General features: G+C 37.8%; 1 protein-coding gene across 1 annotated transcript in view; it reads right to left on the bottom strand.

Annotated features, from left to right (window-relative positions):
* Positions 1–760: 760 nt before the first annotated feature.
* Positions 761–25,066, bottom strand: part of ALKAL1 (ALK and LTK ligand 1) — a 37,254-nt gene continuing 12,948 nt past the window's right edge. Inside the window, exons 3-6 of the mRNA XM_056333896.1 lie at positions 9,523–9,576; positions 6,717–6,797; positions 4,327–4,403; positions 761–1,430 (exon numbers count right to left, since the gene is read on the bottom strand). Coding sequence (XP_056189871.1) covers positions 4,339–4,403; positions 6,717–6,797; positions 9,523–9,576 — 200 coding nt within the window. The 3' untranslated portion in view covers positions 761–1,430; positions 4,327–4,338. The remainder of the gene's footprint in view (positions 1,431–4,326; positions 4,404–6,716; positions 6,798–9,522; positions 9,577–25,066) is intronic.

Below are 25,066 nucleotides of genomic sequence, written 5' to 3'. Positions count from 1 at the left end.
ATGTAGAAAGAAGAAACAAACCTCCTTTGGATAATATGGTAGCTGTTTGCTATTTAACAAGGAATCCCAGGGCAGAGCTTCCCTGCTGTTCTGTAGAGGGAAAAGGGATGGCCTTAGAAGTTAAGGGACTCAAGAAGCCCACACTGAGGGAAAGGATAGAGACAGCATCTGATCTGAGGGGATTAGTTTGAATGGTCAGTTAATCACAAGAATTGCGATTTGGGCACAGTAATCAATGTGTCAATTACTCTGGGCCTGACCATAAAAACCTCGCTTCATACCAGGCTCTTTGTAAAGCAATCATATAAGCTTGAAATAAAAGAGCTCAGACAAATGAGTAGCAAATGTTTTCATCACAATTTGATTTTAGATAAAAAAGACATAGCAATTGTGCTTTAGATCCTTCCCAAATAGTTAAGCTTGATGTATCACCAGCCAGATTAATTCATTATACACCTTGGGTTTAAGATATACATTATTTTCTCTTCTACTGGGCTATTTTATTACCTTCTCTTCATCCTCACAGAAACATTTCTGTTGTTCACAGTGGGTGCATGAAGCATTTTTCTTTGCACCTCATTCAGCTGAAGAATTAAATTGAATTAAGAAGAACTAAAACTGAAAAAAATTGCCACTTGCAAATGAAATGCTGTCAAAAACCAAACCCACAGGTTTTAAGTTCTCAGTGGAAAATTATTTCAAGTTCACCAGATAAATTTATATATTAAACAAGTAACCTCTTAATAAATCTAAAAAACCCCTCCGGGAAAATAGTTTATTTTTATGTTCTTTATTCCACCAAAACTGCATTGCAGTTTTCCAGTCTTTATATTTACATTATTTGCAACTCTTTCCATAGGTGCCAGTACAAATGTAACTGATGAAATCCAGAAGAGTCATACAAATGTTCCTGAAAGCAAGGTGCATTTCTGAGCATTTTTTTCTGATGCACAATAATATATATGTATATATTAACAAAGCTTCATAATATAAAATATCTTCCATGGCAAGTAAAACTTCCCCACTTAAGCTTATTCAGATTTCAGTTACATAGACTTCTGCATTTCAAGTTAGTGCAAATAATGAAAGTAAGAGCCTGAGCAGAATGATGTAAATACAATGGAACAAGAGAAACAGCAAAATTTTACCAAGTCCCTGCATATGGTTATAACATTTAATCAGTATATCATTAGTATTCTTTATATACAATGCATTTAAATAATTGGCTTGTATGAACTATAGGCAACAAATTTACAAATTAAAATAAAATAATGTTTCACACAAATATGGAATGTCTGGCAAATATATGAAAATAAAATGCATCTAGTAACAAAACATTGTAAATCAAAAAGGTAAAAGACGTCTTCTCTGTCTTGGAAGATTTCAAGGCACTTTCTTGGCAAATCAGAATTCTCTCCTTAGTAGAAAGTCTGCAACAGAAAAGGACATGCCATCTTGTAATTAATTTCAAAACACAGAGGCAGTCTGCTTACTACAATTCTGTTTATAAATCACAGTTTTCTGTGTCTTGCATAAATCTGAAGATTAACTCCAGAATGCCAGTGGGTCTTGCCTTCCTGTGAACACTAATGAGTTTTGCCGTGGCAAATCCTCAGCACTGACGCTGAGGCTTAATTAACACATAACATCACACATGCATCTTACGAGGAAGTTTGCCACACATCCAGTCCCGTGCATTTCTACATTCTGTGTTTCATCAAACACTTTACTTCCATGTGCAAGAATCTGAATTACGAAGGGGGGGGGCGGAAATCCCAAGCAAACCAAAAACCCCAACAGTAACAAACAGACGCCCCCAGAGGAAGTGCGCGCCCCGCGCAGCATCCCCGGGGCCGGCAGTAGCTGCGCAGCGCGGCGGGGCGCGCCCGGACCCCGCGCGGGCCCCTCTCCGTGGTGCTGAAACCGCCCGCCGCGGCCAGCGCCACCGGCTGCCGCGGGGACACCGGCGGCTCGCAGGGAAAACTTCGCATCGAACAAGAAAACGCGTCTTTTTCTATCCGGGCACTTGCAGGAGAGGGAGGAAAATATTTGCATAATAGCACTTCAGTTCTTTTTCATGAGGAAAACGCTGCCTATTTTGGTACACTCAGGAGAGATGCTTCAAAACAGCTGTCAGTTCTTCGAGTGGGAGTGCCTCGTTCTTCAAGGCAACCAAGAATCTCCAAGACTCTCTGGGACGTTAAAGCAAAGGGCAAATTCCCTTACAGTAAACAGGCACTGTGACCCTGGTCCTCTCTAAGCTAGTGAGGGTGGTGAGGAAAACAGACCCCCTGTGCCAAAACATGGAGTAGAAGCAATCACAGAATCATGCTAGAAATGCCGTGTTCTGGAGGGATGAACCGATGATGTGTAACTCCTGTGCTGCCCTGTCTGCTTGGAGGGAAGAGAAAGCACTCCTGCCACCTTTCGCCTTTCTCAGGAAAATGCTTCCATTCCAAGATACTGGATGTGAGTAAACGTAAAGACCTGAGACTGCCTTATCTCTAGGGGAAAAGAGCCACTCTGTATGCTTGGTGGAGGAGCAGGGTAAAGGAGCCCACAGGCAGCTGGGAACCACTCAGATCATAGCTCTACTTTTTCCTATAATGTTTTTTCTCTTAACAAAATAGAAAGCCTAGGTACAACTTTAAGTGAATACAGTGAACATGAGCTGCTAACACTGCTTACCATTTAAAACCTCCCTTCCCTACATGTCATCTCTTTGAGTGTATTTTTGGCAGGCGAATTAGAACACCTGGTTTTGCAAATCTTAGAAACTTTTGAGCCTTTTGTATTTTAAAGACAGAAATAGGATGAGATCGATGCTTCTGTACTGTGGACATGGAGACAGATCTTTGACTCATCCTCTTGAAAGAAAACAAAAAAAAGTATCGGACCACCCAGAAATCATTCTGGAAGCCCTGAGCCATGAACACAGAGGTGTAAAGAGATACAGATGAGAGAAAAACAGACTAAATATGTGAAAGTGCAGAAAAGGAGAGAGTGCTAGGATGTTTTAGGAAGCTGAGATTTGAAAGAGAACACTAACAAACAGGAATTTAGGCACCTCAAAAAAAAAAAAAAAAAAAAAAGAAAAAAATAAAAGGCAGGCATTCAGAAAAGGATTCCTGCCCTTAGTCATGAAAAAGGAGATCCTGGCAAAGTAATGAAATCCCTAGTCTGTCTCTGGTTTAGTGCCCCTGATATATTCAAAACCATCTGCAAGACCTGGAAGGCAAGAGGCCAAACAGACTGAAAATAGTTAAGAAAAAAAAAAAGATGAGAAAGAAATTATACCATTTCTCCTCAGCATTGAAATATTGCTATATTCTTCAAAGCATTTTCTCACAGCCAGCAAAATGAATCCCACCTCCACTTGGAAGTGAAATCAGCTAACACTGACTCATATCCTACTCTTCCTTTCTTATTCTTGATTAGTATGAATTGAAGTCTTGATGCAGGAAGAAGTGACATACACATCTCTGCCAAACTCCAAGCTCGCAGTATTTGTCAGGAGGAGGTGGTGAAAGGAAATCATCTTTGAAGAAATGTAAATAAGTTAAATTCACTGATTGTATACATTTTTTGGTCAGTAATAACCAGTGCATTTTTTCAAATTACTGTTGGAAGTGTAATCATCTTCTTGGTATTCAAACAACTGGAGAAAACAGTGGAAGATGTTCCTTTCATCAGTGACAATGCCGTTCAATTAACACATTTAACATGCTATTCATAAACAAGAATGGACTGGTTCTTTTCAAAGTCTGCTACTTTAAGCCTTTAGCTTTGTCAGATCTTTATGTTCAGTTTATTTTTATCACCATGAAGTCATATTCACTTTAGATAAATTCTCAGGAGACAATCTGGGAATGAAAAGTGGTCCCAAAGTTGAAAAAAGTGAGGGGTTATCCATGAAGATTGCATTGGCAGACCTAAGACCAAGACATTCTGCTTCTTCCATGGATTAACAACAAAGTCCTTTTCTGAAAGACCTGAAATAAATGCATTGATGAAGCTCTCATGCATTTTTCTTTCACCAGCCAGACTCCTTGAAATTTTGAACAGTAAGAGGTCACCCAATGTGTAATTATGGAGCATGGTGCTACAAGTGACTTGTAGGAAATTACAGTGGGGCCCATCACAGGTATTTGTGCTTCTATATATTTCCATGAGGAACCAGTCAGTCCTTACAGCAATGCCAGGGCTGCATGTTGATGCATTCTGTTAATACCACATTTCTGAATGCACACCTGATAACAAGGTACAAGTGTGAAGTAAATCACTAGACCATTCAACAAATAATATGGGTGAGAAAATGATACTTACATAGCAAACATCCTAGGACTGTGTACACAAAGGGCTCATTGCTAATCTCGTTAGCAACCTTGCACACCTTTTGTAATCTACAAAACAAAATTGCCCACAGCAATAATGAATCTCCATTGCCAGATACCCTCAAAAATGCATAAAATGAAATGTAGAATTTGTACTAGAATTTCAGACGCTCTACACAGTGAAACTATTCTCTGATGGAAATTCATGAAATCGTGTCCAACATGCAAAATTAGATTGTACCTTATCCTAGCCAGGGCTTGAGAGGAAATGTGATTGATTGTAGCAATTAATTTTCTACCAAGTAGTTTTCTCCTAAGATGCAGAAGACCAGGTTCAACTCCCAACTTTACTTGAAGGAATTTAAGTCATTAACTGGGAGGCTATTCTAACCAGCAGATTATGAGATAGTTTGAGGTCAGGCTCTTTCAAACTTTTTTATTGTTCCACTGAAGTGTTAACATTGATGGAAATCCATATTTTCCATGTCTAAGTACATCTCCAAGTCATCAGACTAGAGATACTACTGTCTCACTTGCTATCTCCTCTCTCTGTTGTCCTTGGTTCAAATGACAACCTGGTTCAAGTGGCCCCTGAGCCACTGCCATCCTTTTTGATGGAAAGACTGACTGTCTGGTAACAAAAAAATACTTAGGTGCAATTTTCTTTTCTTGCTTGGTAAGTATTTTAATAAAACAATAGAAATTGTGCCAAACAGCAACAGACTGAATGCTAACCTGGGTTCAGTTCTTCAGGGAATGATTTAGTACAGAATATAACCATGTCAGCAGGAGAGGAAGTAACTCATCCTCAGACATCCTATGGTGACTAAGGTTTCCCTGAAAGAAAATATCAAAACCCTCTAAAGAGCTAGGAAAAAATCCTGGTTATGATCAGCCTTGATAGGTACTCTAAACCCTGAGTGCTGGATAAGGTGGAGACAGTTCTGAAGATTTAGCTCTCCTTTTTAGATCAACAGAACATTTAAGGTTGAATGAAACTCATTTTCTGCTTTGGGTTTGGGTGATGTAAAGGGGTAAAAAAACTGCTTTTGGTTTTAATTTTTATTTATTTATTTATTGTACATTTTGTTTGATAGTTGAACTTAAAAATAGTTCTTCACACAGTCCTAACCACAATCTTGGTTTTAACTTTAAGAAAAGCTATTTAATTAGAAGAGAAATACTATGACTATTTATCCATAGAAAAAATGAAGCACTCAGGCAATACAGGGGAGTCCAAATAATATTAATATACTCTGGACCCATGTATCAACGTATGCAATATGCAACATGCACGGTATTTTTGTAATGCAGCATGTAATATATGTCTAGCCTACTCGTATGTCCACTTACAAAGCTGTATGACTATCTTTTGAGGATCGGCCATGGGTTTCTACATTCCAGCTTCTGATAAGGGAAGATGGACGCAAGGGCTGCTCCACCCCCTTTCAAAAGCCAGATCCTCTGAGGTGCTTAGCTTTGGTGAGAGACTATCTCAGCTGCTCACAAAAATTGCTTACCATCTTTCTAAGTGATGCAGACAAGAAGTGTCATTATTTTTTCATGTTAAATGCCAAAAAAATTCCAAAGCACCCTGGTCCACAGCCTGTGCTTACACATCACTAATGACATTCACCTTTTCTAATTAAATGCTATTGCTTGTTTTCCACTCACTTTATTTGAACTGTTCATTGCACTAAAGAATGCTGAAGTAACTTCCTTTTAAGTTATATCCATTTTGTTTGGGGGTTTTTATTTGATTTTCTTGTGTGTTTTATTCATTTAATAACATCCTAGGACACTTATTTTCCATTCTCTCTGACAAAATTACATTCAGGCTGTATTAAAGCAAAACTTCTGTGGAACTCATTGGAATAGTGTTTGATAAGAACTGCAACTATCAGTAACAGAAATGATGAATTGATTTTAAGTTCAATAGGCATATAATAGAAAATCATCATCACAAACTGAAATATACTAAAAAGCCAAGATAACCATACTATTGAGCGTTAAGAGAAGGCAGAGAATGGTTCATATTTTACCTTATTGCACAAGTTTATAAGTAGAGCTAGAGGGAGGAGGAAGGAGAATATGGCTTCACATCTGCCCTCTGCACAGGCATGCCTGACACTTTTTTCACAGTGTAGTTTTCCTTCCATTTATGTTAGTCTCACTTTGAAGGAACTCCATTATATGCAGCTGACTGCAAGTTCATGAATAGAAAACCTTGTATATTAGAATACCTTGGGAACATTTTGTGGCATGGTGCTAAAGAGCAACGGTCACAAAAGGACCAGCACACCAAACACTTAGTATGAGAGGTGGGTTGTTTTTAAACAAGTAGCGCACCTACCATTATAAGGTACTTTAATTACTACTTACAGGCTGGCGTTGAGCAGTCCCTTGTGTTGTGATACAGTCGATGGAAGTGCTTGCTACACTCTGATGAAAATGTGACTGGTCCTGTTTGAAAGTAAGCAGGAGTTAACCACAAGCTTACAGTGTTGCTGCTTTGCAGCCTCAATGAATGACATCAACACAAAGAATTAAGTTAATCATTTTTTTTTTGGCTAAAATTACGTTTAGTCTTTTACTACACCTTAAACAGTTACGATGCAACACAAGTATACTTTGCTACTGAAATAACACAAAAAAATGCTATTGCTACACTATTATGCTCATGATCTGAATAACAGAAAAATGGCCCTTGGAAACGATGGACTGGCTTAGCATTGAAACTCCAGTAATTCAAAATTAACAGTAAAATTTATTATATGGTGAAAAATAGAATGGTGTGACTACAACAGAATTTAGTTTGCTCAGTAGTCATCAGTAGTCTAATGTAGAAGGAATAATGTAGATGGAATGCAGATATTATTTCTAAGGATAAATAAAAGCAACTTTTTAAGAAAAGAGGAGTTTCTAAGCCCTGGAAAGTTGATGTAGTTTCATGTAATAATGCTTCTAATTTGCACATAGATGGTCTATGAAGTTCTTAATATTCAATGTGGGTGTTGAGGGGAAAAAAATGACAGCTGAAAAACAAGGAACCTGATCTCCTGTTAAAATAGTCCTAGAAAGAAAGGGCGCAGAGGGAAGCATGTGTTTCAACACTTGGGTGAGGCAAATCCCTGTGTTCCCAGGGTGTAGTGTGCCACCTTTGCTCTTCCAGCCTGTGCTCCCTTCTCTGGACATACAGTGTCATCTGCCTGTGTTAATATTTGATAAGAACATATAGCTACTGGTCTCCAAAACATGGCCTAAATGTAACAAGTTGCCAAAGAGCCCTTCCATAATTGCTGATGGCCATGAAAGGTATTACTGATGGCATCCAAATTGAAAAGGAGAGTAAAAATGTAATATTTTTAACATTGCAACATGTAACCTGCTTAGCAATACTACCACTGACAGCTGGGGATGAGATTCCTGCGATTTGGGCAGCAAACACTGACATATATTGACACTAACAGAACAAGCCTAAATTTAACTTGCATCTTCTAAATTCAGCACAGAGGAACCCTGAATAAGAACAGCTTTTCCCAAGCAATGCTACAAAAGTATCCCTATGAAGCATGCTGTATTGACTAACTTTCTGGTCAGAGGAAGAGAGCAAGCATTTCTGGGTAAAAATTATTTATTTTACAATCTGAAAGGTGGTTTATCAGCCTGGTAAAACATACCAAGCCAATTCTCTCTGGATAGCAGAGCCAAACTACCACAAGCTTGAGAGAAACTTCCTCTCTATGACAGTGAACACACTTGAACACTAGACATATTTTACAGTAGTATGTGGATTTCATGAGATTTTTCAGCCACAGATAAGCTTTTCAATAAACTGACAAAGCAGCCTCTGCAACTTTGAAGTGGAAGGTTGTTGCTGGTTTTTATCTGAGTGAGTAATTAGGCTCGAGAGAAAATATGTGATTTGAAATTACCCAGGATATATGGAGATAACATCAGCTTTTGTCACTAAATTCCATGTCCCTTCAGATAATATATGGTTTTCTAGCTCTTTTCCCTGCCATCAAAAATAGGCTGTTAATTTTATTTGCGCCTTACAGAGCACTCTGTGTCAGCTGGCTTTTCAAGCTGAATTAACAGATAGCTTTATGACTCACAAGATTATTTATGATTTTTCCTATAGTCGAGGACTGTTACATATGGTTCTTATTTGGCTTTAAAATGTGTCTACTATTCTTGGCATACTAGATGTGTACAATAATTTTCTTAACCCTGAAACTGTAAAGATAATGGACTGTAAAGATAATGTTGATTTCCCCTTCTCTCCTCTTTCTCACAACTTCATTAGTTTAGGATGTTCTAACTCTTGAACTAGCAAGGACTATAACTCAACAGTTTACTTAACTAAGGTTGTTTAAAAGAGGATTATGATTTGAACAGAATAAAGTAAAAGAAAGTTAGGCTATAGTTTAAGAAAATGCCTACAGATTACAGGATCTAATAAAGCTGTGGAAAAAGAAACAAACAACAGGCAACACCCCCATCACTGAAGATCTTAAGAGTATGATTAAAAACAAATAAATATAGGCAGAAATTCTGAGACAACAAAGAAATAACCTTTTACAATTTTGGAATGAGCCTGCTTTCCTTACTCATTCCAGCTAATGTTAGTCAAATAATTTTGACAATTTTGATCACAACTACTCATGCAGAAAAGGACTATTAATTTAGTGGATCCATAATAATAATTAACTGATAATTATTGGTTTTGTATATATAAAAACTGTAAAAATAAAAATTAATTAAAATAATAATAATAAATAAAGGAATGGCTCCATAAACAGCCCTTCAAGTATTTTTTGCTCTTTTTCTATTCTGTGATTTAGTATTCTCAAAATACTGAAAGATATGTGCAGTCCAATTACATGTTTTAAAATCAGTGAATGTGAAAATAAATATGGCAAGCAACAACAGAGTGATAAAAATGAAACAAGTTTTAAATAATGTTTTAATGTATCATGTTTTGAAATTTATTTTAGGCTAGATTATTCAGAGAGACTCAAACCTCACTGTAATTACTTCTTTAAAAATTTCTAGTCCTAATATGTAAATTTAACTTCACAAATGTTAAATTTGGTGCAGAACCTCATAAAAGCTAATGGTGTGACACTTGTGGCTACTGAGAATATGCGTATGTAGGAAAACTAAGAGCAAGCAGCTGCCTTACCTGTAAAATGTTTTATGAACTTGTCTTTTAGACTGGAATCTCTTGGAAAAATTTCTGAGGAAAGAAGGAAAAAAAAAATCTATGTAGTATAGGAATTACCATAAAATTTCTGCAAGCGTATTATTCCAAGATGTCTGCTGTAAAGAGCCCAAATAGCTTCCCAAATTAACTGTTAAATTAATATTCATAGTTGTGTGTGTGTATGTGTGTGCGTGTGTAAACAACATTGTGCAATGTTTCAAGGAATTCACAAATGAGTACCAAATGGTCATCCTACAACACACACTATCAGATTTTCTGACAATCATTTCTGCACATCTTACATCTGAGTTGGGCTATAATTTCAGAAAGACTGTAAATAATATTAATTATCATGTTATGATAAGTATTTAAGTACCTGAATAAATTATTTAAATACCTAGATAAATACAAACCAAACACTATATTTTGGGGTTTGAAATAACAAATACCTGTAAAGAAAATTCCCCTACAGATCACCTAAGATAGATATGGGCCATACATATTTTCATTGCACTATTACTCTAAAATAGTACTTCTGTAAAAACGGATATGAATTTAAAGATTTTCCCTTTCCATATATGGTATTTTTTCCAAAAAGTACATAAGAAAATAGAAGTCTCCAAACAGCCAAAGGAATCAGGCAGAACAGAAATCAGAGCTAACACAAAACCTATACTCGCTATTTTTTTCTGCAATGGGATGCTCCCTCTGGCTTACAGCAAAAAAATTAGATGCAAGTAAATGCTCTCAGAACTAGTACATTTCCCCTCAGTCTCATAAATCTTCCACTGAAAAACTGTATTAAAAATTTCTTAGGTAACTGCAGTTATTACTGCAGACAGCAATCATATATAACAGCTGCATGTTATGTTAAATTCAAAAGAAGTATCTTTCTTAGAACTAATACAAGGAACATTTTTAACTCACAGCATTAGGACCTGCAGTTAAACATATTTATTTACTACAAATATTTCTTTACTGCTAATGTAATTTTAAATCTTCCTGTTCTCCAATATTTTTTTTTAATTCCCCATCTGAATTAACACTTAGCTGAGAAAAGAGCAAGTTCCCTTTGATATCACAGGAAGATGCTGGTTATCTACCAAAATAAATCCTTACCACTGGCTTTAGGCAGTTTCTCACAGGTCACATCAGTGTTTTTCAAGGCTTGGATGGAAGCTAGAATGCCCAAGCCTTATTGCAACTCAGCCAGGTTAGGGGACCCAATTTACTTAAGATCCCTCAAAAATCTGTTTTAATTAACTTGTTTTCTTATTGCAAAAGAAATACCACTGCTTCTCCATTAAACTTAAGAATTTGACTGATGTGAAATGTCAGGTGGTTTGAAATTACATGGAATGAAGCAAATGAAAAGCCAAAATAGTGAAACAATCTGTGTGAGTTTTGAATGAGATGGCTGAAGTGGACCAGTACTGACAAGTAACCAAAGGTTGGGCTAGGAACAGACCGTTCCTGCTCTAACAGAGAACATTTAGACCCAGGTCCTTTCAAAGTCTATAGAATTTACTATGGGAGCAGTAGCTGTCTTTTGCCCCATAAAATTCTTTAGGAAAAGTTCATAATACAGCATACAGCCAAACCCCCATCCCTAAATGCACAGAAGGTAAAACAGGGTAATGGATTTGATGCTCGGGCAAGGAGCTAGGCATTGCAAGCATAAAATTGTACTGTAGCTGTACTGGTAAACCTGAGAAGGAATGCTGCAGGGTGGGCTTCCCATAAGTAATCTGCATTGGCCCCAGGTTCACACCAGCCCAGCTACACCTGTCCCAACAGGGAAAACTAGGTCAGTCATGTGTTGGAAAGCAGCTGAACGATATTGACCGTGTGTCTGCTCCTCCCCTGACCCGCTGCCATTCTTCAAGTGTTCATTCTCTTCATAGTGCATTTGCTTGGTAAAACACCAGTGAGCCCCGGGCCCTTCACAAAGACAGTCTAAGCTCATTTCTATACAAATCACCGGCAGCGCAGGTTACTGGAACACTTCTATCCACTGGCTATAATGGCAGGGGCAACTCCACCCGAACTATGAACAGCCCAGCGCAAGCACAGTAATTCCCTTCTGCCTTCCAGCAGCATAGCCAAGCCCCACTACCTGTACACAGCTGTGAAGCTCAGGTCTCAAAGGACTTAGGTTTTCAATTAAAATATTTATCATCTTTTTTGTACAGAATACGTATCACTGACTTCCAGACAGATCACACTGCAGACAGAAACAGAATCTCAAGCCCATACAGCATGTGTTCATAAAGCAGTGAGAAATCATCACAACAAAACCTTTGTGTTAGCTTTTCCTGGCTTTCAACACACTTTTAGTCATATTTCATGTGGTAGTTATCACCTATTAAGACAGACAGCTTAATGTCCATTCTCACATTGTATGCTCACATCCTCACAGTGAAAGTTAAAGTCCTTTGACATATTAATTTCACAAAGGAGAAGCAGAAACATGAATATATAAGATAGATTAGCAAAGTATTACTGAAATTAAAATACTGGGCAAAAACACAAAAGAAACAGGAAAATGAAAAAATAAATTGTTTTAAGTGTGAAACTCTCATGAACAGGAAATATTGAGGGGAGAGAGTTTATTCAATCCATTCTTGCCTCAATACCATGTTACGTAAATCAGTAAAATACAGCCAGCATATATCCCATGGGATATAGTAAATGATTGTTTTTAATCAGCTGGGAGAATATTCAGATTGTGGCATTCTGGCACCTAGGCTTACAAAATCTGCACTCCTCATCACAGAGAGTACATCTGAGTTAAAGGCATTTGTGCCATTGACCTGGGTTTGTCCTGGGTAATCTCAGTTTGTAATCATACATAATCTTAGTTCAAGGATTTCTTTCTTATTTACATTAGGACCTCTATGCGTGTCCTTAGATAATTACTCATCTGGGGCAAAATGCTGCCCATCCTACACCCCTTCCACAGACAGCAGTGCACATAGACAACTATTATATGGTGCTAGGACAGATTTGCTACTGGATCTTCTGTCTAAAATACTAAGAATATTTATGGCAAAATCTAGGGACAAGACCAATTTAGAGGGTTTTCAAGCTCTGCTTCACAGACAGAATGGTTAAATTTATACTGCAAATATGGTTCTAAACCATCCATACTGTTAATTTTCTCAAGTTGTAACACTTCACAGAAGTTCTCATGGCTTCAGGTAAAAGGTGACTGGATCTGCCTGAGTTTTATCCCCTGCTGGGATAAATGGGATGATGGGGAGAGCTACCAAGGTCTGAGCTAAGCAGCAGTGTGCAACAGCTGCTCCAGCTCTTACATTTTTGTTGCAAACTTTTCAAAGTTGATTTAAACTACTGTTGTTAAGCTAATTCCCTAGAACATTATTCTTCACACTTTTAGTTGCTATTCAGCACCCAGTAGCTGACACAAATGTTTAGTTTTTCACTAATTTGGACATGATTACAGAGACGTAGAATACTTAATCAGCCATAGCCCTGGGCTCACGTATGTGCTCAACCTGCAATATAAGACATAGCTGCTGCACCTCGGGTGAGGCTTTTCACCTTTCTGTGCCTTCAGCTTCTCTGTTTTTCATCTGTTCAGACTGCAAAGCTGTGACAGACGATGCTGATTTTCACCCTGTGTTTGCACTGTCTCCAGCACCATGTCATAATTGTGCCTGGAAAATTCATGCCCTGCTGGAGTATAAATAAGAGCTGCGCTGGCAGCACTGAAATAAGCCAAATCCACACAAGAGTTTGTTGGTTTGGGGCATGAAAACTCCACATCCTCAGGCGATAGATATCACCTTGGCAGAAAAAAATCACAATCTCAGTTTTTTGTGCACCCAACAGGCAGCCTTTGATTATTTTAAGCTTCTTCAGAGAAGCAGTGTAAATCAGCCAGCAAAAACTACTCCTGCTCTTGGCCTAGTCTGGGTCTACAGCAGAGGATCTACAACATCTCACTGCAGGCTGTATTGTAGGCAAGCACAGAAAATGTGAAGTAGCAGAGCTCAGACCCCGCATTGTTCATCAAGATTCTCTTCTTGTAAGAATATTCATGCATCTAAAAAAAAAAAAAAAAGCAATTCAACAAAATCCAAAGCAATTCTTCCTCAATGGCTGAATAAAAAAATCAGCTTGGCAAAGCACTTGTGGAAAACTTCTCCACAGGAGGTAAATGCTTCAGGAAAACATAAGTATATCCAAAAGAACATAAAAACAGTGATTACATCAGTTATCATTACACCTTTTTTTCTGCCACCTAAGCAATATTTGTCAGATTTACATGCAGATGCAGATGCTAAAGTGCTCTCCACAACACACAACTGCAGTATTTAAAAGCTTAGCATTTTTAGCCAGGTTTAATAATTATCCATTTTCCAGAATATCCATTGTGAATTCAGAATATCCCCTGTTGTGTTGTACAACATTCCTTGAAATGACATGTCACATGTTGGAATAACAGGCCTTTCTTGGTTTTATGTTGCTCTGCAATTCAAGAAGTTATTTAATACAGTTAGGCAGTTCAAATTACTATAATCTCACATAAATTTGTTTATAACACAATGCTTAGTAAAAGACATTCAATAGTAATGATAATATATCTTATTATATCTTACAATGGTTATATGATCTGATTTGGGTTTTATTTACTCTGGTAAAGTCATTTTAATGTAATTGTTCTTCAGAAAAGAGAAATGCTTTAGAATAACTCTTTCTTTGCTTTTTATTCTTCTTTCCTAGTTGTATTTCCACTTTAAATCCTTTTCAAGCCAAATTAATTTTAGTACAAAGCAATACATTTCAGCGGGTCTCGTATTACCAAGCTTACAATAATTTTTTCCTAGTCTAATACAGATTTATCTAAATTTTGCAAAACCATCATACAATCTTATTAAAATCTTAATTTCCACGTATTTTGTTTGAAGTTATTTTATAACTATGGCATTTAGAAAATAAATGTTTTGTTGTGTATTTTCTTCTTCCTCTCTGTAAAATGGTAGAAGAAAGCTGCCAGCAGTAAGATGCAGCTGACTCTTCTATTATAAATTCAGATGCAGGCTTCTAAAAGTGTTGTTTTGGCATGAAAATAGCATGTGAAATTTTAATATTTTTTTTAAAAGACCATTTCATGTCATAAATACAGAATGTGTTAATAAAGTTTTAAATAGAAGTGACACTTTGAAGGACAAGACTCTCTGAAGCTTCAGCTTAAACAAAGCCTATGTTTGTTCATAGCATAACAATAAATCTTGCAGTGGATGAAATACGATGCTTCTACAAATACTGGAACGCTGTCAGCAAAACTGTCTCTCAAGTACTTGTATAGACAAGTCCCGTTTATTTGGATGGAGCTTTTCTTTGTTAGAAACTCTCCACAGTGCCCGAAGATGGCAACCCTTGTCTGCTGTGACAGTACCACAAGGTGAAACACTACTAGTAGTAGTAGGTTTGCATACATTCAGCAATGTCATGATGGACTTAGTTTACGTGAAAATAAAATGTATGGTGATAGAAGTGATGGTAAAATCTTTCAGATTCGTAAAGAAGTTGATAAAGTGTAAGAAGAATTTAATCAACAGAGATGAAACTAGACTGGAACATAAGGAAAATATCCAAGTAAAGCGATATAGTAGAAAAATGAGTGAACGAAATGAAATTGTGATGCCAGCATGAAAGTATCTCATCATGATTGTCTTAAAAATACATGAAATCTTTTTAAAAGGCAGTGCTTAAAAAAAAAAAAAAAGATATTCAGAAACCTTAATGACCCAAACCATCCTTCCTCTGTATGACTTAATTTACAATGTAATAATTCCTACAAATGTTAGGAAGAGATGTACTGCCTCAGTTAAAAAACCAAACACACACACACAAAAAAAAAACCCAAACAAACAAAAAGCACAACAAGGAAGTTCTGCTCAAAATCAACTAAAATAGGAAACAGTGCAAAGATAAGGCATCCTAGTGGAGAAAAAAAATGTTAACATTCATTTTGATAAGAGTACAGTGTGTTAAGTGTTTGACTACAGTGTCATACAAGGGAACCACATGGTAAAACACCCTGTGAATAAACAGAGCATGAAGCATGCACCTAGAGATCTGATCCATGTATTCCTGCTACAAGTAGACAGAAATGTGCGGTCACCACTGTAGGCAGCTGTCACAGGGAGTCAGTCCCCTTCCCTGAGGGCATTTGCCATCCCACGGTTTCACAGTGCTTGGGAGAATGGCTCCTAACACAGCCCTCAGCAGCAGCTGATGGTAAGCAGAGTTGAATCAATTAACATATACTTCTTTCTTCAGTACCCTGACTAATTAAAAGGTCTTAATTTCCTACTTTCATTATTATACTTTGGCTGCGACCAGACTGCACAAAACTCTTACTTCTGTGCCCTTGGCTGGACAAATTTCTTACCTGCAAAACTGAGACTTTCCAGCAGCTTTGGCTAGGTTGGAAATGCTGGTTTTTTAATGCTGCTATTCCACTGCTACCAGAACAGTACTACTTTTTATTCTGCAAACAAGAGCCATGTTAATATAGATTGAAATGTTCCTCTGGATCCTCATATGGTGTCCAATACAGCAGAGGAGAGTATGCAGTTCTTTGTTGAAAATATGCGACATCTGTATTCCCTACTCAGGGACCACCAATTGATTCTGGGGGCCGTCCAAGACTGCTCAAAATCCTTAGGACAAATTTGTGGTTGTGTTACAACTCAGTTCACAGATTGATATATTTAATGCATTTTCTATTGCAGTTTCCCATAGGGAGGCAAGAAAAAACATTGCTCTTTGCAACAGAGAGCAACTCCTTCCATGATTAACAATCGTAAATCATTAAACTTTTTCTACTATTTGTATTAGAAATAACTGCCATATGAGAAAATATCTTCTTAAATGATGTATTTTACTTCTCTTAGCCTCCTCATCTGCAGTTTCTACCACATAAAACTGTATTTCTCCTTTTGTTTTGTTATATTTCTTCCAGTTTTCCACAATGAAAAGCTTTATAATAATTTCTAATTGTCTTAGTAATTTCTTTGCTTACACACACACACACCCCCCACTTTTCCCCAATAGATCTGGAATTCATTCCTTTAGGCAAGGGAAAATATCTGCTTCTGTGTGCAGTATTCCAAGACATCACTGTCTTACTACTCCTATTAAGTAACACACACACAGTTCCCACTTGCTGAATTCTTTTGAGACTTTGATGTGTACTACTAAGTTCCATGGGGCACAGATGGAAAATGAGTCAATGTTCCAGACAGACGCATTTCTTTCTGTTTGAAATTCAAAACTTACCAGATTCTTCCAAGTGCTGTGTAATAAAGATTACAATAAATTAGCAATTTTTTTTTACATTTTCTATCACTGTCTGCTCTAGCAGGTGAAAAATTATCTGGTATCTTACTATTTTCTGACAAAAAAACACCAAAACAAATAAACTTCCAAATCAACACTGCTGGGATACACAGAGATGAGAGCATCTGCTCAAGAGAAAATCCTGAATTAATCTACAACTGCATACCACTGCCATCTACTGAATGTAGAATATGCTGAATGTACTCATGCATACCATTCTGCTCTGAGAGCAGTTTACTAGGCTTCCCATCTACTCTGTCAAACGGGAGCCCTTTCAGTTCTCACAGTATGAAGTGTACTCTAGAGCTTAAGGGTTACAGATAGAGTACAATTAAGAATTTATAATGAATGACTCAGTCAATTTATCTTCTGCTTCTCAGAGTAGACATAAACAGTATTCTAATCTCTTTGGATTTATTTCCTGCCCATAAAATCCTTGTTCGGTATTCCAACTTTTTTATAGAGAATATCTGGAACGCACATTGTGATACACGATTGTACCTCATTGGTCAAGTCCTAAAATGCTAGTTCAGCTCTCATGTCAAATAAATGCTTCCATGATTATTTACTTGTCAAGGTTTGAAACAGTGCTTCTAAGGATACTTAAACTAGTGACTGAACATTTACTTTCCCTGGTATTCATTCCAGTAATAGTTTTCTGATGTGAGCATGGCAAATAATAGTCCTTTTAAATACTGAGTAATTGGTATATCCCCAAATTCTCCCAACTTTCATTATGAATACAGTATCTGGAGTTACTTCATTCAGTAACATTCACCAGGAACTTGACCAACAAAGTGGGCTGTGACATCGGTCAGTTCAGAAATAAAATAGCATGACCCCAAAGAGAAAGCCTAATAGGGTCTGCCTGCATTATGGATTATAAAGTTTACCATGTCAGTCACCAATGGCAAGAGCATTTAAAAAATGAGTGTAATTCTTAATTGTGCTAAAGATGGGCTTAAAAGGAAGCACCAGCTTATAAAATCTCATTCTGGAATTTAGTCAAAATTTCTATTTTTTTCCTGTCTTCCCTCTGCCAGTCTATCACATGTAGTGCCAACCATTCATACTTACCCCAGAATCTCTGCTCACCTGTGTCAAAACTCTCTTACTCACCCTTGTAAGCCCTATCTACATCAGTTGCTCCCTTAAACCCAGGGGGGATTAATACTCACAGGGCATTCACAGGAGAGTAACTGCCATCTATTTGGTTCTACCAAAATGTAGTATTGCAAATGCTGAACATTTAAAAAAGTGCACAAAGTATTGTATGAAGGGATTCCTAAAACTGTCAATAAAATCAGATATGGTCACCTTCTACAAACTGTAATAAAGTCAGAGAAAGAACACATTAAAAAACATATAAAGAGCAAAGGTAAACTGCTTTCCTAATTCAGCATGTCTTGTTTCTGTCTGTAGAAGTATATGTTTATATATCTTCATAACATTTGTTTGATGGATTGACATCTGTGCACTATAGTTTGGAGAAGATTTGAAGTATTTCAAATTTCTCATTCATCACCCTTTCTTTGGAATGGAATTATTATTATTTTCTAAAAAATCTTGAAACAGAAGTGCTGCCTTTTTATAGTGACCAAGGTCAAATTCCACTCTCGCTGATGGCCACATAGTCCCCTTCACACATCAATACTCCATTAATGTAATTGCAAGGGAATTATGGAAGGGGTTTTGGACCCAAATATTTTTCAGCTGTACTGTTATTACAGAGCACTTCAGGTGGGTACCAAGAAAACAGATGACTGACTTTAGACACTTGACTTCAGTTGGATGTACACCCTTTATTTGAGCAATGGGGCAGTAAGCTTTAGCAACACTCTGTTATAAATAGTATGGAAGATTCTGTACATACTATAATACAAATAGTAACATTAAAGAGCAAGGCTAATGTGTCTTGGACGTTTCTTCAAGAGGAAAGAGGTATTTATTTATATCTGCTAAATGATAAACAGGCAAGACAAGTCTTATATTAGCTAGGCACACTGCAGTTCCTTGAAAAGGTTATGAACAAGATTCTAGGACATGGTGCCTGAAATAGTAGATGGCTGGATTTAATAAATACAATGGGTTCCAGTCATATGATTCTAAGTGTGAAACACTAGCTTCAGTTCCATCATCTCCATTATGTTCTATGTGCTGTTATCCCTATTGGATCATCGCCTATGAGAGGACCTAAGAGGGAGAAATTTCTCCTGGAATCCCTACTACTCCTGCCCCTATGAAGTCCTTTTCATCAAGTGCTAAGTCTTACCTAAAGACTATGCAGTCTTGTACATGTATGATAATGAGCCATGCAAAACACACTCTTTCACCCTGAGAAGAAATGCATTTGTTTGCTATAGTGTTTTATTGCTAACTCCCTCATTCTTTGTCTACTGGAAATTAAATGGAGTTAGTTTCTGAATTAATTTTATTTTTCTTTTTACTACATTACAAAGGAGTACGTGGGATTAGAAATTAAATGTCTCAAACTCCTTGCCATATTTCTAGCACAGGCTAAATCCATAAGTAACATCCTACTGATTCAGCTTGGTTTTATAAAAGAATGTCCATTATCTAGCTCCTTTTTTGGATGTTTCAGATCATAAAACACTGCTCTTTTCATGAGAACTAATTAAACTTTGGTGTACCTCATGAGACAGACAAATTTTAAAACAGTTCACTTTTTTCAAGTTTCCCTTTCCAAAACAGCAGAACCACAACTGTGATGCTGCCTCAGAAGGCATTATGTGCTCATTTGTATTCTAAATTTTCTTCACTGCTGCAGTTTCCTCTCCATTCATCTGGGTTAGAAAACGAATGAAAGTGAAGTTTGTCCTCTTTTTTCAAGAAAGCGAGACCTTTAGTCCCATAATCCTTTTATCTCTCTACTGGAGAAAGTGGAGTGCCCAGGTCAAAGCTCCTGTGCTATTACAGTTAGTATCATGGCACTTTCGCGAAAACGATCCCTCCCAAACACAATCTGTGGGAGACCTGCCTCCTTTCATTCAAGTGAAGTGACAAAGTCCTCTGAGATGACCTTGTGCCTCTAGGGTTTTTTATGCTTCAGGTGTGATCAGTCTTTCAACAGAAACTTCCACAAAATCAAAACAAGAGCAAACAAAGCAAATAAGATACTAATTTTGCTTGAGTTCACTCTTTTTCATTTTTATGCTGCTGCTTGGGAAGGATATGGAAGTTCTTTCCTTTATAACCCAGCTTTCTGACTTGAAGTTAGAGGGCCACCTTTAAGACACCACAACTGCTCATGTTGTCTCAGTTGACCACTCCCTGTGATCCACATTCCCATATCATACAAAAGGGAAAGCACCTGTGACAGTACAAGGGAGGAGGCTGGAAAACACACCCAGAAGTGAGAGAACACCCAGAAGTGAAGAAACAGGCATGGAAGCATTTGGTGTTCGTCTTGTATCACTTGGATCACCCACGCAGGATACAAGGCTCAGGAGAAGAACACCTATTTATCATTCCTATGTCCACCCACACTTGGGTCAATTCTTCAGAAGCTATGGAGGAAAACCATTTTTAACTAAGTCCCTCCAGTAGTCTTAGCAGCAGAAAAGGTTGACTTGCAGTCTTGGGAAGGTGATAAAGACCTGTTCATATCCACGGGAAGGACCCAGCCAGCCACTGCCCCCCTTCGTCCCTGCCTATGCCCTACTCTTGCCCAGCCATTGCACTTTGCCTTCTTCCCTCCCTTGTGCTCCGCTTGGCCCCCTCCCCTTGACTGGTCTCCATGGAGCTGCGAGTGGGAACAGAGTGACAGGAATAGTTAGTAGCGATCATTGCTATGAAGACAACTAACAGCATGAACCTTAATTCCAGGAAGACCTTCCTACCTCAGCAGAGTAACGACTATTTACAGACTGAAAGGGGTTGCCAGGCTCCAGTTCAACACCCTCTTATGGGCAACAGATTATCCCTAGAGTTGGCTCCTCCAAGCCTGGGCACTGAACTGTGGGAAACACATAACCTGAGCTTGGAAGGAGCTAAAGGGAAGAGAACTTGAGCTACAGAAAAAGCATTTAATTACATATGAAATGTCAGGATAGATGGACAGGGTATGGAGAGGATAGTCTTGCCTGCTGTGAACTATTCAGGTTTTTCATCACTGGCGATAGTACATTCCTTCTGTCCCCCTCAAACTTTTTTCTTTGCTTAACTCACCATTTGTGAAAGGAAAGTAATTGTTTGGTAAGTGCTCAGACACTGTACGTTCATTACTCAGAAAAAGAAAACACAACTTGTTGCCGTTTAAAACTGCAGTAATGATTACCATCATCTTCATGATAAGGACCGTTGGAGATGCTGACCCCAGCTGGCCAGGGGACAGAGATGCTTGCCACCCTCTGATGCCCCCTGCAATATGAATGCAGAAAGCAGCACTTAAAAACTGCCCTATCTAAATCAGAACATTTCCCACAATATCTTCTGGTACATTGAGAAATATGATACTAAGTAATTTCTCTATGCTTCATTCATTTATAATGTCATCAGTTACATGCTGTACCAGCAGTCATTCATCATCCAGCCAGAGTTTGTACAAATACAGGTCAGTCTCCAAATTGGCTGTAGATCTTTCCGAACATTTTTTCTTTCTGCCACCTGTCTACCAATATTTCACCCTGTCAGCAGAACTATGTGATGGCTTTTAGACCGGTAATGGAAATGTACTTTCAATTGCACATGTGAAGCCTTCTCCCAAAATCTTTCCCTTCTTCCTATGTAAGATTGTCAGTCAGCTCCAGGTAATTTAACTAAACAATCCTTTCAAGTTTCCAGTTGCCACTGTCTGCCTTCTGATAGTCTCCTCACTCCTGCAAAGCCTTCGTGAGTAAACATGGAGATTTTTATTTAATAATTTTAAGATGCTAAAGGAAACATGTAATAGTATAATAACAGAGAAAAATGTTTTATTTCCCTTTGTTCATAAAGGTAACAAACATTTAATGTATTTCCTAATTTTTTTCACAACACAGTCATAAAGCTTTCAGAACCAGTTTCTCAAGGGGGTATTTATAAGCTAATGTCTTTGATTTGGGGCATTGGTCTAATTCTGAGACTGTCAGAGCTGTAATCTGAGACTGCATTAGAAGGAGAATACACCTATGTCTCAATGTATCTCTGAAACTGGCTACTTTCAGAAACCAATGTCTGGACCTGGAGATCCAATTTCCATTATTAAGAGTCACAGAAGCCATTGTCTGAATTTCAATTTTTGAAATAAAAAACAACAGCAACTAAGGAAATGCATTCTGTTTAGAGCCTTAGCTTATGTCTACAGTAATAAAACACAAAGCAGTTGTGTACTAGCAGCTCTCTGGACTCCCAACTGGTACAAGAAATCACTCTAGAAGCCGTTGTACTCTCAAAAATAACACAGTTTTGAGGGCTGTAAGACATGGGAAGGAGAGTATGCCCTGGTTCTGTTCTCCTTGATTTCAACAGAAGCAAAAACAGGTCCTCAATCTGTGAGTAATTCACATGATCTACTTAGCTAAACAATTAAGTCACAGCTCTGACATCTGATATTTATTTTAAGTTGTTTGAGCCAGATTCTCTTCTCTCAGCCAACCTTTTTTTCTGTTCTGGTGGCACAAAGGCTGTAACAACCATGGATTTTCTCAGCTGGAGAGTCTCCCAGCATGAATAAGTCTTTACCTGTCTGGCAAAGCCAGCTTTTATGTTTATTCCTCCTCCTTTGCACCCTCCGAACCTTCTCCATTTCCTTAAGCGCACGATAAGAGGCCTGGCTACAGCTCTCATTAATATGCTTCAAATAATCTCAGCCTGCATACTTGCCTCTTCAAATTAAAAGTATCCAGTTAATTTTAAATAATCCAGAGGCTGTTGTAACTGAAGTGAAAATATAGTCTGCTATGATGCTCCTTCTGTGGTATTTCAGAAGACACAAAATTGAGGATCTGTCCGAGGCACGTTACCAACGAGACATCTCAAAAGCTTTGAACGCTTAAACTATAGGTCACTCCTATCTGTGCAGGCCATGCTCAAGAATTTAATCATATTGCTAGGTAATCCTTAAAGAAAAGACACTCAATTCAAGCAAGGCAACTTTTTAAACCCCCCTCTCCACCCCAGGAGAGCAGAGGCTGCAGTACAGGATACCCTGAAGACAAGTTCAACCAAAAAAACCCACTTGGATTAGTTTGTCGACCATTGCTGGAGTGAAGAACCTTGTGGTTAACAGCTGCTCCTTTTGCATTATTTTAGGTGATGTACCCAATGAAAAGATCTTTAAATAATACTAGTCTAATGGAGATGAAAAATCAGGATATAGTTTATTGCTGCTCTTATTCTGAGTTTACTTCAGGCAACATCCCATTGTGGAACTGAGCTGCAGGGAAATGTGAATCCTCACAGAGGGACTGCCCTGTAAATACGCTCTGGGAAGCAGTGGAACACCACTAAGCCACGATGATGACAGCACCAATTCCTCAGACTTGATCCACACTTCTGTGAATAAGTTTATGTTGTTAAGGAGTCAGTCAAGGATCTCACTCCAGTCTCAAGACGAGATGCACTCACATCCTAATTCCTTACGCCTGTGCTCTTATTTCACTACCTAAAATGTGGAGCTCTCCAGAAGACAAAGCTCAGGTATATGCCAATACACGGGGCAGGCCCAAGCTCTGACCCAGCCGTGTGAAGTGGCCTGAGTGTCACAAACTGGTATTTTCACATTACAGTGCAGACTCTGCCTTGGACAGCTGAAGAGGCATTGAGTTCAGAGGAAAGTGGAAGCAGAAAGCAAGCAGATCCACCACATAGAAAAAAGGTAGGGAATTAAGTATGGAAAGTGTGTTTTGTCTAAGGAGAAATTAAAATTTTGCTTGGGCATTCAACTTCTCTTCTTGTATCCCCTTTAGCTCTAGCAATATAGTTGTGCCACACTTCTGGATAGCATGAGTTTCAGGGAACACTTACAAGGTTCACTAAACACCTACCTACCATATTTCACTTCCAGACGTGCACTGGGATGTAAAGGCCCAGCAAAGTAGGCTCACAGCTTTGCATGCCAAGAGTTTTGGCCAAGGAAATGAGTCAACCTGGGAGGTAAACAACATCAAAGAGAGTAACATTCAGAATGCAGCAGCCCCTTCTGATTCAATGCTTTCTAATCAGCCACCTTCTAATAATTCATTAAGACTTCAACAAAGAGGTTGAAACATTGGCTTCTCCTAGGGCTTCAGCCAACTGTAATGAAATTATAATGGGGTATATTTACAAGGTTGAATATCTTGAACTCAGCTATAATGATGTTTGTTAGTAATTCTTCAATAGCTGCTCCAAAAGCATATTTGTATTAGTTAATCCTTGCCTGTGGAGACCTTTATATTTGTTGAGCAAAAGAACATTAAGAAGCACGGATTTCTTTTTTTTTCCTCTCTGTAAATCCCTATTTCCACCAGAAAATGCTGTGGGATCGAGAAATAAGCCAAACATAGTGTATACAATTACTTTTCTGCTATTACTGTCAGTGATCACTCTAGAAAACAGAACTGGAATGGATACAGATCTATATTAACATATTCTGACAAGTTTTACAATTGAAAAAGAAATGTAGAAAGAATTTAGCAGCCATACTATTTTGCGAGCTTCTTGAACAGCACCACACATACAGGTAAGCATTACGTGCATAATTCAAAACATCCTTTTTCTTCTTTTCACCTGTCAGAGATGTGAACGTGGAAAATACTGGAATACATCTATTTTGAAGAGTAAAAGAAAAAAATCTCAAAACAATTACAGACCCAATGTGTGAATTTATGCAGAAGAGCTCTCTTTTTCCCCCCACAGGAGATTCTAATAAACAGGTTGGGATACCCTCAAGTAATTCAAGTAGGAAAATGTACGACATTATGAAACCCCCATTATTTTGAATACTAAGCTGTGAATACGTACTTCACTCTTTCCAAGAGGAAAGATGTATTACAATATTGATTGTTCATTAAATTATAAAGGATGATTTTGAAAATAATGAGACATATAGGTAAGACTGGTCAAACTATTCAAGGCATTAATTTACTGAAGCTATCTTTTCCTATTCACAGGGTTTTTTTTCTGTAACAGATAAGAATTTCCATTCATTCATCTATCAACTATTTAA

This window comes from Falco biarmicus, chromosome 3 (assembly GCF_023638135.1).
Source record: "Falco biarmicus isolate bFalBia1 chromosome 3, bFalBia1.pri, whole genome shotgun sequence".
NCBI classification, from domain to species: domain Eukaryota; kingdom Metazoa; phylum Chordata; class Aves; order Falconiformes; family Falconidae; genus Falco; species Falco biarmicus.
Note: the sequence above shows the minus strand (reverse complement) of the source record. Positions and strands in the feature narration are given on the sequence as shown.